The 16,199-nt window shown below is 34.6% G+C and overlaps 2 protein-coding genes across 3 annotated transcripts in view; one reads left to right on the top strand and one right to left on the bottom strand.

The window, feature by feature from the left end:
• Window positions 1-16,199, top strand: part of LOC111518055 (uncharacterized) — a 28,642-nt gene that overhangs the window by 703 nt on the left and 11,740 nt on the right. The window contains exon 2 of the mRNA XM_023174382.2: window positions 597-1,013. Within this exon, the coding sequence (XP_023030150.2) occupies window positions 597-1,013 (417 nt within the window). The remainder of the gene's footprint in view (window positions 1-596; window positions 1,014-16,199) is intronic.
• LOC141485551 (uncharacterized) lies at window positions 3,710-15,658 on the bottom strand. Of its 2 annotated transcripts, none has more exons than XM_074182404.1 (2): window positions 14,204-15,658; window positions 3,710-7,538 (listed from the first exon to the last, which is right to left on the bottom strand). In XM_074182404.1, exon 2 carries the CDS (start codon window positions 7,535-7,537, stop codon window positions 3,746-3,748), a length of 3,792 nt encoding a protein of 1,263 aa, XP_074038505.1. In that variant the 5' UTR covers window position 7,538; window positions 14,204-15,658; the 3' UTR covers window positions 3,710-3,745. The 2 variants fall into 2 exon arrangements, with proteins under 2 accessions (XP_074038505.1, XP_074038504.1); XM_074182403.1 differs by lacking the exon at window positions 14,204-15,658 and adding an exon at window positions 12,080-14,184.

Below are 16,199 nucleotides of genomic sequence, written 5' to 3'. Positions count from 1 at the left end.
GGAGAAAAACATTCTCAGAAAGTTAATTCTACATAAACGCAGTTCTCCAAATGAAGGAGTTTGTGAACAGTTAACGAGGTATACTGAGTTGAACCTCAAAATGATGAGCAGCCACAGTCTGTCGCATATTTCTGATATGTACTGCTCTTGGTGGAATCCAATGTGCCAAGTCTAATCTTTCCTTTAGAGATAGCGTCAGGACAATTGGAATCAAAATAAACCGAAAGATATTGAATGAAAGTTATTTTTGTGGGGAGAAAATTAAAGTTAATGATTTTTATTTTAGCCTTAGAAACTTTGAGATTGTGACTTGAAGACTTTCTCAAGGACTCAGAAAATAAATATATGTTAATATTTAAATAGTTGAAAAAATAACTCTATATTTTCATAATGTTTTATGGAAACATAAATTCACACAGGACATCAATTATTTGCTTGGTATGGCATTTCATGGCCATCCACCAACTCTCCATTGTTGTGTATAAGGAGTGCCTTATTTCATAGCTACCTGATGGCTTCCTGGATTTGGAATTTGATAAGCTAGATATAGTGTTGAAACTATGCCATGTTATTTAAGTGTCTATATATTGTTTCAGATACTGAAAAAAATATACCACTCACTCATAGAGATTCATATGAACAAGATGAAATCAACTGGGGAGATTATCAGTCAACATCATTCAAGTGCACATGCTCGACTCAGCCTGGAGAAGAGCCCTGCGAGTTTTGTTCCTATGGGATCAAACAAAAAAAACTGGAGCTCAAAAGAAACTATGGCTGCAGTTATTGTCCAAAAAGGTTTGTACAGAAAATGGTTCTGGTGAAGCACGAAAGAATCCATACTGGAGAGAAACCTTTCCAATGTGAAGTGTGTAAAAAAAGTTTTGCCCAGAAGGTTTCTTTGACGACTCACGAGAGAACACATACTGGCGAGAAGCCATACACTTGTGAGGTTTGTTCAAAGAGTTTTTGCCAAAAGGGAGCTTTGGTGGCGCATTCAAGAATCCATACAGGTAAGAGAAATTGAAGGTGATTATAGATATAACCCTAAAACTAAAATAAAATTCTTAGTCATTATGTAGGGAGAAAGTCATATTATTAAAGTTGGTAATTCATATTGTATAGTTGAAACGTGTTACGATTTTGTAAATTGTTTAGTGAAAATCTCACAATATAGTGGTACTTAGAAATCTTCAAGTTATTTGAACTGAACATGAAAACTCAGATACTGTTATAATTTTTTGATTCCAATGAACTTATCTTGATAAATTGATTTGGTTTCATGCAAAACAAAAACACTGAAACAGCTCTGTATCATTTCCCTGAGCACATCATAATAAGGGCTCTGAATGAAAAATTCCATAATGTCTACTATTCATACACTTTTCAATCGCTTTTGATTGCTTGACTCATAATTTAGTCATTTTTAAAACACAACTGAGGGGTTTACTCAGAATTGATGAAATCATATCTAGAGAGCAGGTTTCAAAGAGTTGAAATTCAAATAGTTCATAGTGAGACCTCAATATTTCCAAAGGGATCTATACTTAGTCCACTGCTCTTTTTAATATGGAAATAACCTGATATAGAATCTTCACCGTATCTCAGGAGTACATGTCTCTGTATATGCTTCACTGGTTGTAAAGTAACACTTTTTGAAACGACAGATTACTTAACAAAATCAGTAAAGGTACTAGGCCGGTTCTGGCCCATTCCTTATGGAGATTAACATGGAAAACGGCTAAGGTCCATTCTGGCGTTTTTGGTTCCTTTCAAGGTCACGCGTACGGCAGAGTCCAATCAGAGCGCTCCAAATTGTCACATGACCCAGATGCATCGTCGCTAGTACACCACACTGGCGCCACCTATGAGTCACTAGCTGAACTATCTATTGGTTGAAGAAGGACACTGTAAACACTAATCTTAGCGCCACCTATGAGTCACTAGCTGAACTATCTATTGGTTGAAGAAAGACACTGTAAACACTAATCCTAGCGCCACCTATGAGTCACTAGCTGAACTATTTATTGGAAGATGAACAACGTATGTTCTGGCCCACTTGGGAGTGGGGGAAACGTGTGACGTCATCGACGCAGGATGGAACGAGTATAGTAGCGATTTAAGCGTGGAACTCCGCCCCTCGGCCCCCTTGGTACTCCACCTAACCTATCAGCTCCCTCGGCCCCTTTCAGTCACGTGATTTTAATTAAAAAAAGTTTATAGTTATGAGATTCGAACCTGGGTCGTCCGCGGCGTAGACATTGTCCTTAGCCTCTACACCATCGTAAGATATTGAAGTTAACTGCGAATGTTGGGTATTTATAGCGTTAGTTTTGTCAGGACCGAAATTGACTCATTCATTATACTTGACAGCATTTTTATTTTTGATTTCCGTAGAATGTAATCGTCATTATCATATTGAAGATAGGAAAATATACTTAGATTTGGGAAATAATTAATATTTCATGTAAAGATGCGTATGTGTGTGTAAGAGCGAGAGGCGCGTGTGACGTAATCGATGCAAAGAGAGATGGAGATTGAGGTTTTACCGGTTGCTAGTGCAAGCAGGTGTTGCCAGTTGTACAATAAATCAATGTTTATGGAGTAATGTAGCGTTGCCGGTTTGAAAATTAAGTTATAGAATACACAGAGTGATCTATGAGTCACTAGCTGAACTATCTATTGGTTGAAGAAGGACACTGTAAACACTAGACTCATAAGACGGCATCTGTCAAATGTCAATACATGCCAGCATGGCAGGTTCGGCGTTGCCAGTTGTACAATAAATCATTGTTTATGGGGCAATGTAGCGTTGCCGGTTTTGGAATTAATCGTGAACTACTCGACGAAAATTGGAAGCGCGAAAGTGATATATTTTATAATAATGAATCAGATTTAAGAAAAAACATTACAGATTATTGAGGCTGTATCGTTTCAAAGTGTGATCCCTCAGTGTTACAAGGTATCTCAAAATACATCATTGAAAACAAAAATGGCGTCGAAGTGTACAGGGTGCGTCAAAATACATCATTCAAGAAAGAACAACAGTTCCACGAGGCTGTAAGTTTTCAACGTGCCATCTCTCAATGTGTATAAGGTATCTCAAAATACACCATTGAAAAACGAATATGACGTCGAAGTGTACAGGGTGCGTCAAAATATATCATTTAAGGAAAAAAACATGTCGATTTGAAATATGATATTAATGTGTATACAGGGCGTATCAAAATACTTTTGTGATAATACCTGCATAATACGCATACCAATACCAATGCATAATACGCGTAAACATTATGATATACAGCAAGGAATTCATGTCAAGTTCATTGTGTGAAGAAGGTATATGACAACTGTTGAAGTTGACCGAGTATAAGAAATTCTGTACATTCCTCCAAGATGACAATTTGCAAAGTCCGTTTCCACATCACCCAGGAGGTAGGACTGCGCATGCGTTATCCTTTTTTTATTGTGGAAGTTTCCCCAGTAGGCATATCATAACCACAAAAAAAGTGTCTTTGAAGTTACTGCTTGTGCACTAATACTTAAATTTTGTCATCGTAGGGGGAGTGTTCAGAAATACCTAATATCGAATTTACATCATGGCCAATGAGATTGAAAAAAAGTTTCAAATGCAGGCGTTTCAAGCATTTGAGAGGTAATAATTTTTTAAGAGATTTATCATTGCGGGAGTGAGCAGAAATAGTCAATATCAAATCATACATTTTATTTTAATGAATTTACAAAGTTATGATATATCCATTTCTTCGGCTATGCAATAATGCCCCCATGGTAAAGTTTCATCAGAATCGGGTATTAGATATCTTTTATCATCTTCAGGGGAAAGGGCGATCTTCTCCTGGACGATGGAGTGCACTTGATATTTATCAGAGCGAATTAGTCTCTGAGTGACACTCATACATTTCCAATTGTTGAGACATTCTTCATAATCATCGAATGTGATTGTGGTTTTCACAACCGATGTTTTAACTCCCTTCGCTTTCTTGGTGCTCCCCAAATTCTTCAATTCCATCGCAATTTCATCTTCATCATATCCCTCATTCAGCAATTTTTTTCTTTCCTTCTCATAATCACCCTCAGTTATTAGTACCTTCGTTGCATATAATTTAGAACGAAGTCCAACATAGTCCGTCATCGGTACGCCATTGTTCTCGTCCTTCATCATACCCAGCACTTTTTTATTCACCAAAGGAACGTTGAACTGATTGTTGGATGGATAATCCGAAGTATCGAAGCGTTGATGACAGTCTCGCTTCATTATCTCGTAGGGGTCTTGTCGCAGCTCGTATATGAGAGAATCGGTGTCGGTATACATAACGGTACAGCCGTCTCCGAAACGCTCCATCATATATCCATAGTGGAATTCATAGATTGTTGTCTTTGCCAAATCCAAAATAGCCTGTCCTACATATATAGGCTTGTTTAGAAAAATTTGCAGCTTATTAAGCTCAACAGCCACCAAGTTTTCATTGAATATGGTGCAAGATTTGAACTCAGGCTTAGCAATGTAGGCTCCTGCTCCATATCTACCACTCCATTCGGTGAGAAGTCTGATGTTAACCCTTTTCCGAACGTTCTCCATAGTTTTACCGAAGACTGCATTGTTCATTAACTTGTATAAATTTTTTTCAAACTCGTTTGATGCCTTTGCGCGTAACTCTGTATTTAAATCGATATAGGACTTCAGCCATGGACTTTGTTTAAATTTCAACACTCGATGGATTTTCTTCAATATCAATCCATGTGCTAAAGCCTGCTTCAATGCTCTGTAATGTATGATATATTTCTCCTTCGGTTGTAAAGTAGCCATCAACTTTGAAAGCTGTTTAGCTTTTACTGGAGGTTTTCTCGTCTTAGGACATATATGTTCCGGGCAAAATGGTAGATCTTTATGTTTGTCATGCAAATGCTGGGGATATTCCAAGTCCACTTCCAAAATGTATCCTTTATCGGCATCATCAGGAATTTGAGTGATATCTATGTTGGAATCTGTCCACTCAAAGCCTCCATATGGAAGATATTGGCTCATTGCCCACCCATACTGATTGTTGACATCATAGTACATCATGAATGTTGTTGGTTTGGACGGATCGTAATCGTTGATGTACTTGTTATTTGCATGCGATCTCCTTTTTGAGCAAACTTGGCTGAGCCCCCCTCGTATTCCACGCTCAACAAAGAGGAACATATCAACATCGGTGAGAAGTTCCAACTCAATCCCTGTATACTTCAGCATAGCATCCCACGTGTAGCCGGGTAACGTGAAATAATGTGCAGGATCGAGTTTATGTGAGTTGATGATGCAGGTTCTGAACATTTCGAAGACATCAGCTAGCAGGAGAATATCAGTCTTCATATATAAGTCCACATAATCACCTAGATTCTGACAGTTGAAGGTGGTCCATACATCCTGAGCTCGTTGATAAAAACGTCGGGGGCAGAACTTATTTTCCAGTTTATTATAAAACTTATCCTGAGATGGTAAAGATGATTCATCGAATCGACTAAACGAATCTATATAATCATATGGCATAACTCCTTTCTTCGTTAAAAGTTTGAAGTGCTCCATAGGCATATCGGCAAACTGTGACTTTAGATTGGGGAACTCTGGAAGATACGATGCTAGTTTATCTAATGAAGAAGCCATGAAACGGAACGAGTCGATGAATCTGAATTGAATTGGTGTATCGTCAACGTGTTTTGTGAAGGAAATATACTTTTCTTTGGTAATCGGGAGTAGATCAACCTTTCCAGCCATTCTTGTAGCGATGTCTCCAACGATGAAGTGTGCGTCATATCCACTCAAGTTATGAAAAACAACAGGAACAGTATGAGAGTCCTTATAGTTTATATTACACCTTTCATGCGCGGGGCCACGATAATTATCACATGGTATGAGATGGTTATGATCGCGTATTTTCTTATCTTCGGGAGTGAAGGGTTCTTCGCAGATGTGGCAGTGTGTAGCTCTTCGAAACTCAACTTCTTGCTCTGCAGTCATATCGATGTCGAATGGACACCAAAACACTGTAGTCATATCTTCAGCTAGTTGACTCATCTCATCAGCGAACCATTGCATACAATCCTTTCCACGATATGCCCTATAGAAGGATAGAGTGTCATCGTATGAGCACTTCAAGTAGTATCCCACAGCTGCCGGAATATGATGTTGAAGTTTTTTAGGATCATCAGTAGGCTTCAGAATGGATTCCAAGTCGGCGTATACGACGAATGGAGCCCTTTCTTTGTTTTTGAAATTTTTAAATTTCAAAATATCTTTTCCAAGCTCTGGCATCTTTATAGCTGCTTCATTCATTTTCACACAATCCTCAGTATGTTTTTGTAATTTCTCTTGGGATCGAAAGTAATGTAGGCAGCGATCACAAAAGTACTTTTGACCATTTTCCTTACTCAACTGTTTCGATAAGAGCCTTGATAAGTTCTTTATCCATACGTAGTGATAGCGGACTGCAGTTTCAGATTCATCATAATTGTCTTGAATCAGCAGTAAGTTTACATGTCTATCTTTCTTTGCCATTGTGAGATATGTAGGTAGGATAATGAACGTTTTACATTTCTTTTGAAGGATGTAAACATTGATGGAAACGTTATTCTGCTTCTCAAAGTTGGGAATCTGCTTCAAAGTTATAGGGAACTGGATACCTTTCAGCTTCAATACCGTTGAATAGTGGGGATAGGATGACAGTTTATTCAAATCATATTGCGCCGGATACATAGCAGAAACGACAGCCCAGGCGAAGCAAGCTTGGTCATCATTTTTAACATTGATACATGCATGCTTCTTTCGGATCTGAGGTGGCAACTCAATGTAGGAAGAGCCAATCTGAGGAGTGAACTTATTGATGTTAACACCCAGATTAACCACTTTTTTCAGCGCCCAGCCGGAATCACGTTCTTGGAACTCCTCGAGATCTTTCATTATTGACTCAATAATGTTATGTTGGAACCATTCATCCAGATTGGTGTCTCGGTAAATTGGAGAGTTAGAGGTGGTGAAATACTTGTGATCTCGTAGTACTTGCGCCCCTTTCGCTATTTCAAATTCACCACAGAAAATCATATTAACTTTCACAAATTCATCCTTTTTGAGGGCATCATGAATGCGGCGTTTAAAGATAGCATTTGAGTCAATCAAGAAAGACCTTGGGTCCTTATGTTTAAGATTTGAGATTACGCCAGACCGGATTCGGCTACTGAAGGCTGAGTCAGTGTCATCCCAATGAACACGATTCCATGCTGTTTCATGTCGAGAAAAATGCCCTGCCCCTTTTTTCTGCATATCTTTGAATTCATTACGCATCGTTGTAATGTTCCTCAAACACGCTTCTAAATGTTGCTTCTCCCCCACAGAAGTTGCATTCTTCATCGCTTTGCGAATCCGCCTCATACCCTTGGTACACTCGTCAAGGCCCTGTTGGGTAATCTTATCATCATAATTTGGGGTTATGAGCCCGAGGATGGTGGTAATATATCGCACAAGATCAGCAAACATTGACATGCTGTAATTACAAAAAAGTTAAACGTTCAACGTTCTGAAGAAGACTAATGAATAGCGCAAAGCAGCTGAATACATATCGCTAAACTACAGATTATACTGCTTGATATAAAAAGGGGGTGGGGAGGGGATAATTGAGGGTTTATTTCATAAATAAAATCCGCATCATCCAGTTCATACCCAGCTATTATCGAAGATGGAAGCAATACGGTTATTTTTCGGTCATCAAGCTGCTAAGAAAATTAGACAGTTGAATATTAAAAGTGATTTGATTCGACAGTGGTATTGCGATAAAACAATCTCCTGTTACATTATTTACGTCAACGATAAACCAATAGCATTTGCGCTGCTGTCAACCATGGATTTCGACCCTATGAAAAAACATTCTAACCCGAAAACTCTCAATTATATTCATACGTTGGAGAAGTACCGCAGAAACGGATATGCTACAAAACTTATCGCTCACATTAAGAATCACGAAGAATTTACAGCTTTTTGCAGTAATAAGGAATCTGAATTTTTATTTGAAAAATGTGGTTGTATATATTGGGGTATAATGATGTGTCCAATGTTTAGATATCCATAATAAAAAAATATAAAAATATTAGACTTTTTTTTTTCAATAACTTGACAAAAAATTTTAATATCATTCCTATGCAATTACACTGTAAGAATATAAACCAGTAGATAAGGAGATTCATTGAACCAATGCCTTTGCAGAACGATAATTATGATTGAAAATTAATATTTTCTCATTTTTACTCCCTCTTGAGTGGGATATGAGATATGAGATATAATAATTGACTTGAATTTATATGGTGATGTAATTGAATGCTCGTAGGTGGGAGTGGTTTTCTCCTAACGATATTCAGACTTTGTCGAGATTGAACGGCCAATGACTACCCTCAACGAGCACGGTATAGTTTGGTGTTGCGCAGTTACGCTTTGCGCAGTATGGTTTGGTTCGGCGTACTAAGTATCAGTTTCGCTAAGCGCAGTTGGTTAAATATGTGGCGGTTACGCATATATAGACTTGTTCAATGAAAATAATTTAGTTGCAGTCAATATGTCAGATAACACGACATTCAATAAATGCGCGGTGAAGGAACCAGTTCCCCAACAAAAGGGGATTTCAGAACACCAAAGAACGATCGAATCTGATATATATGGGCTCCGTTTCGAAAATGGATATGTTATTGGAGATACCCCTGTACAATATGAAAACGATGAACTTGTTATAAAAAACGAACATTTCAATCTTACGCAAGGACTACTTCAACTATTATTGAAACGTGTTCCTCGACATTATACAGCTAAAGACTTGATTGTATACAAAAATATTTTAAGGATCACCAATGCCCACAAACAAAGATATAAATCCAATGGACCAGTGAACGCCAACCGCTCATGGAAGTATCAAAACATCATTTCATTATTGTTTCCGCCAAAAAGAAGAAGGAATACTCAACGCAAAACCCACAGTGAGCAGCGCATAAAGAATACTAATATAAAAGCTCACAGTTATGTTGATGACGTAGAACAACAGGGTAATTCGAAGTCAAGCAGTTTCAAAAGAGAAAATGAAATAATCGTGACTCATAGACTATGTAGAGGCCCTCTTGTATTCAATACATATTAAATATTGCTCATTTGAAATGTGTTTTATTCCAATCATAGTTTTTTACCAACAACCTCTTTTCAAATAATGAGGATGCATAGCGGAAACGTTTTACTTTTCTCAACATTTGTGAATGCACACTCACCAACCCCTTTTTTTTAATCAGATATAAAAATCATTGATCAACGTTGTATGTTAACATAATTATTCAAAACTCATTAGGGAATGTTATTTCGAATCGCTAGTAAATATTCATTACAATTAGTCCTTATAGTTGAAGGTTTCCATTCAGAGAATATATTGTGTATATTTGTAGTTTTTGTAGTGACATATATCAATAAAAATGTTTTGAAGTGAACAAACAAAAAATGGATGTAAGAATGAACTCTGCTTACTAAAGATGAATAATGTATTAAAACATGAGCTCATCTGAATGGACATCAATTAAAATTTTGAATGAAGCGGAGAAAAAATTTTGTATTGAGGGAACACACGTTCGAAACTGAGGTCCTCGTCATCCTCCAGTCGCCATGTTTTTTGCAGACGGCCTGTATACATTGTTTTTTTTTTCAATGGAATTGCACACGGAAAACTGAGGCTTTCATCAAACTCCAGTCGCCATGTTTTTTGCAGACGGCCTGTATACATTGTTTTTTTTTCAATGGAATTGCACACGGAAAACTGAGGCTTTCATCAAACTCCAGTCGCCTTGTTTTTTGGAACGTTCTGTATATGATTTTCTTCTCAATGAGACGTCCTGTATACTTCGATTATTTCAATGGGATTGCACGTTGAAAATTAAGGCTCCTGTCACACTCCAGTCGCCTTGTTTTTTGAAACACATTAATGCAGGCATGTTTTTTTGGAATGATGCATTTTGAGACATCATGTATACATTGAGGGATCGCACGTTGAAAACTGAGATCCGCGTCATCTTATATTATCATTTTATTGTATTATTTTTTGAAACACCTTGTATAATTTTTCTTTTAACAAACGTCAATGAAACATCCTGTATACACTTTTTTAAAAGGTCATGCTATATATTTTTCACTTCAATGCGACATCTTAGACAATTTTTAATTAAACAAACAAAAATATTATATGAAAGATTGAACTCGTACTAAACGATAAAAAATTTATTGAAACACGATTTCATGTGAATGGAAGTCAGCAATAGAAATTTTCGAACGAAGCAGAGAGAAAATGGTGCATTGAAACACGACTTTGGTGCAATTACGCATATAGACTTGTTGGAGTGAAAATAATTCAATAAAATTGTTTGAACTAAACAATGAAAAATGTTGTATCGAAATACAACTTCATATGGATAGTATCATGCCTAAATTTTGAGGTTTTCAAAATTGCCTTGAATAATCGTTAGCTAAAAGGATGTGTATACATATAAACAACTAGAAAAAATACAGTTCTTTGATAAACTTCAAGTAACAATTTCTCTGGATGAAAACCACTGTTTATACCTGACTTTTATCAGGGAAAGGTGGATGAAAATCATTATTTATACCTGACTTTTATCAGGGAAAGGTAGGTTCTTCTAACACATTTAAAAAAAAACCTGAAGTTTTCGAATTTACCTAATGGATTTGTGAAACACGTTTTGTCATCGCTGTGTAAAAGTGCTGAATATAAAAGTTCTTGATGACAAAATGATGCAATTGTCTCATGGATACTAAGAGTAATAATATCTTAATTCTGACTTTTCAAATTGCAAAAGTTACACGAAAAAACTTAGTATGCCGAACCAACCCATACTGCGCAAAGCGTAAACTAAATAGTGATAAAAATTATTTCATATACACATGAAAAATATTTTCAATGTTCCTTTCCTCTGTTGAATTTTTAATAAATATTTGTGCTTTTACATTTCACTTTTTTCACTTCCCACTCCTCAGTAACAGCCCCATTATTTTGGTTTATTAATCGTCATAGTACACAGTTTCAAACTTTATCAAAGTCTTTATGAGAGTTTCAACATGTTTGTTATTTCTTCATCATCAGCACACACCGTTTCGAATTCTATTTAAGTCTTCATCAAAGTTATAACATTTTGGTTACTTGTTCAATTATCAAGGAACCCCCCCCGCCTGCTTTTTTTATTTGTATCTTTTATCCCTTCTCAGTCCCCATCAAAAGTTATAACCTAATATTTTCGAAACTACTGTGGTACACTATAATTCACCTATGTAATTTATTCTTGCTGCATATGAAAATGAAATAATTTATATTATAAAATATTCGTGAAACTGAGCCTTTGGGTATACCGCGCTTGTAATTTATAAAAAAGATTATGAAAACTGGCACATCACAATTCACCGATGTAATTGAACCTTGAGGCATATCAAAATGCTATAATTTATACTATAAAAATGTTTATTGTATAGGTTTGAAAATGTCTATATAGGACGAAACTGCAGTAACATTAGTTACAAATAAAAGTGGTAAAGAAGATATAAATTTTCATTTCTATTTTCGTCTAAAACCTAGCAATATTCTAAAAAGTGGTAAGCAATAATTCCCCTACCTACGTAATTGATCCTTGTAACCTACCATAATACCAAGATTTATACTATAAAAATATATAAAAACCGATTCTTGCGAAATACCATATTCATGCTTTCAATATGTGGGGGGGGGTTGATAAACAAAGTCTCCTATTTTTCTTGTTTGCTTTAACAAAGTGTCGTGACATTTCACGTACATTTGTCTGCGACGGAAAAATATGTGTTCACACAAAAACATTTGAGCATACATTGGAGACTGTAGCTGAGTTGTGTAAGCAATAGACATTTTGCCACGATTTTTTCTAATATTTATTCAATTATCAAATCAGTTTTCAACAATGCCAGGCTGAAGTTTGATGAACAATTTTTCAAACTGCTATCTGTATATGAAAGTTATAAATGTACCTTAAATTCAATGAAATTTTCGTCTCTGATGTATTAGAACAGTAAAACTCCCTGCACTGTATAATCATTCGTTGTTAAATGAGTACCCAACTAATGACTCATAGCTATAACCTTCAACGTGATAAAAACTTACTTCGAATAATGTTTCAAATATATGACTTTAATCAGTATACAAACAACAGCCCAATTCATTGAGACAAAATATTTAAACTGCTACAATTTTAAATATAGCGTATGCATCTCATCTGAGTGCGATTATAATATTTTCAAGTTGGAATATGATTCAATACATTTTATCAGTTATAACCGGATAATGTTTGCAGTCAATGATGGCGAAAAAATATACGTTTGTTTCTAAACTTTATCATGAAAACATTTTTGCTCATGAGCGTTCATAATACTTTGTTTTCATAGTTTTTTTTTCAAATAAACAAAACTTGTTTTGTAATAATAATAACATTTCTAACTCTCATATATACCTACAACATACGCTTATTATGGTAAATACTCATCAGAAAACAACTACTTTTTCGGCTATTACCACGACGAGAATTGAATCAATCAATTTTCAAAACATTCTGTAGTGGAATAGGGCAAAAATTTTTTTACAATTTTCGTATTGTAATTGTTGGAGAATGTTACAACTTGTATTTTTTCCATCAATTTTCATAAATTTGGTTGTGAAATTTGTTATAAAATTAGTTGTAGCTTTCATAGTTTTTTCCACATCATAAATCTTGTACTATAATATTGGATCTCCTAGTGAGAAACATTTAACAAATATCTACGGAAATTTATTTCACTATTCCTCAACTCCTTATTTTATAGTGGAATTTTAAAAAACGTTTTACAAGTCTTGTTGATTTCTACACCAAATAATTTTGTATGTTCTTTTTTGTTGTTACTTTTCAACTACTATCTACACTTGGAACATTAAAATTGTTACTTGTTACAACTTTTGTGGTTTTCATATCCAATCAGAAGGTTGGTCTCATTATTATGAAAAATTCTACCACTTCATCACCACCTCCATAATTATGATAATAGTTTGACTCCTCTCTCTTAAAATGTTCACCATAGTATTTGTAGTGTATCAATTCGTTTTTTATGTAGATGACCTAATAACCGTGACAATTATCCGCCTCATACTTCCCAATATCATATTTCATTCTCGACTTGAAATGTGAAATGAAACGAGAATTTCTGAATATTCAACTATCTACTATTTGAAACCAAATTTCACATTAAATTTCATAACTATTTCCTGAACAACTCTAATCAAAATATATGCTAATATCGTAGATACTATAATGAGAATTCTATAAAGATTAAATTCCATTTGGTATGGCTAAAAAATATACGTGTTTCTGAACTTTATCGTGATCATTCATAATACTTAATTTTCATAAAGTTTTGTCAAATAAACAAAAATTCTTTTGTAATGATAAACACATTTTTTTATTCTCATATACACCTATTATGGTGGATACTCGTCAGAAAACAACTACTTCTTCAGCTATTACCACGACGAGAATTGAATCAATCAATTTTCAAAACATTCTGTAGTGCAATTGGGAAAACACTTTTTTACAATTTTCGTATTTTAATTGTTGAAGAATGTTCCAACTTGTATTTTTTAAATCAATGTTCATAAATTTGGTTGTGGATTTTTTTATAAAATTAGCTGTAGCTTCCATATTTTTTCCACACCATAAATCTTGTACTAGAATATTAGATCTCCTAGTGAGAAACATTCAACAAGTATCTACAGAAATTTATTTTACTATTCTTCAACTCCCTATTTTATAGTGGAATTTTGAAAAACTTTTCATAAGTCTTGTTGTTGATTTCTTCACCAATTAATTTTGTATTGGAATTCTTGACTAGTGTTGAATTCTATAGTTTTTTTGTTGTTACTTTTCAACTATTATCTACACTTGGAATATTCAAAATGTTATTTCTTACAACTTTTGTGGTTTTCATATCCAATCAGAAGGTTGGTCTCATTATTATGATAAATTCTAACCACCTCCATAATTATGATAACAATTTTACTCCTCTCTCATAAAATTTTAACCATAGCATTTGTAGGGTAATAATAAGAGTAAATTTAAATCTACTCACTTCTAATATTTTATTCTTTGGATGTCACCTCAAATATGTTCTTGGATATGTCACTAATGCACACCCACACACACCCACACACACACACACACACACACACCCACACACACACACACACACACAAGTCACTCGAATTAAAAGGGTTTCTCAATACGCGTCAATAGGAAATAGTTATAGCCATAAATAATTCTTTAGCGATAAGTGACTTCAGACCCCAGATATATGCATAAATACATGTTGCCAAGTTTATTAGCGAAACATCCTAAATAACGATCTGGTTTCCAATCAATTTTCAAACGGAAGCTATAAAAAGACGTACTACTCGATATTTCAATTTCCCAAGTCGTCGAATGATAAATACGATTTCACTATAAATAATATATTTACCAATCGATGGTTTAAACATATAAAATGGAAATATAAAATCATAGTGTTGATGAAAAATACATCATTGATTTGATCTTCTATCAACAAAAAAATAAATTATATTTTATTCTATCAAAAATCGGTTCTAGTTCATATCATAAACGATTTTTGATCTTTCCGTCATGCGTTATTTGTTTGAGACGTTTTTTGAAGCACTAAGCCACTCTGTATACGCGTATTTTGCATTGTTTTACTCACTATCAGGTATTGTCAAAAAGTATTTTGATACGCCTTGTATACGTTTCTTCTATAAAAAAATCAATCGAAAATTTCCTTAATCTAAGACGCCCTGTTTCATAAAACATGACATGAAGTGCTCTGAAACATATGCACCGTTGTCATATATCTTCTTCACACAATAAACCTAACATAAATTTCTTGCTCTATATCATGAAATTGAATTTCAGGAAATCCACCTGCGAGAAACCAAAAATAAAAAAACAATGTTTCAAATTATACGAACACTCTCTCAATAAACGACAACATGAATGGAAGTTATTCGTAACTTACTATGCGTTTTATTCAACTAGAAAGCTGCTCACAAAATGAGCTTCTGTTTACTACATAATAAATGTGTATATAGACAAGATATGGCATTGTCGAAGGCAACTAAATAAAATACGAGAAAAACTCTTATTCAGCTTGGAGGATTCTCGAGTAAAATTCATAATCACGTTTTCCGGTTCTGAGGCTGCCATCTAACATCAAAACAAATTGTGCGGTACAATAATTACTGTAAGAGATAGTATTCGAGAAAAATGGATGTCAGCAATTACCGGTTCTTATCTTTTATTCATTATTAAAGATTGAGAAATATCAGTAATTGTTATTTCTTATCTTCTGATGTATGTAGGATAAAAATGGTAGTCCAGGGTTGGCTTGAGGAATACGTAAATACCTCTGAACCGTTTTGTATTACAAAATAATTGAAAAAAAACGTTAACCGTCAAAAAGTATGTTTAGAAAAATACTCAAGTATATTGATCTGAGAAAAATTTTGGAAAATTGATGATAATTCAACAACAACTCTCACCACCTTTGAATTACATTATATTTTAATAATTTTTTTTGGGAAAAAGTCAAAGACGTTTAAAAAATCTTGCAATAAAAATTCATAAAGTGAACATGAAAAACACTTACTTTCAGATAAAATCGTTACACTTGTCACTATTATCACTGATACTACTAACTCATCATTTCACCTCGCAGGAGGTATTTATAGGAAAATAAGTGATGACATATTTCAAAACCAAACAAAGAGCCTTTGTTCCGTCGCTTTGAGAACTGCATATCTCTGGGTGCTGATTCGGCATTGACAGTGATCAATGTCACCTTGGCTAAGAATAGGAAAATAGGTGATGACATATTATGCAATCAAACAAAGAGCCTTTGTTTCGTCACTTTGAGCCACGTTTCTGGCTTTATCAATAAGTGATAGCGATAATGCTGCATACCTATATTATATATTTTTACCAACTTGAAATAAAACAACATTTACTCAATAAAAATATTCATTTTTTTATTAAATTTCATAATTGTTGTACAACTCTAATCAAAATTTTTTCTCTAG

The sequence above is a fragment of the Leptinotarsa decemlineata genome, unplaced genomic scaffold (assembly GCF_025532065.1).
Source record: "Leptinotarsa decemlineata unplaced genomic scaffold, Ldec_3_MD MMD2_tig00026328_RagTag_RagTag, whole genome shotgun sequence".
NCBI classification, from domain to species: domain Eukaryota; kingdom Metazoa; phylum Arthropoda; class Insecta; order Coleoptera; family Chrysomelidae; genus Leptinotarsa; species Leptinotarsa decemlineata.
The sequence above is the reverse complement of the archived record's forward strand: the minus strand, read 5'-3'. Positions and strand labels throughout refer to the sequence as shown.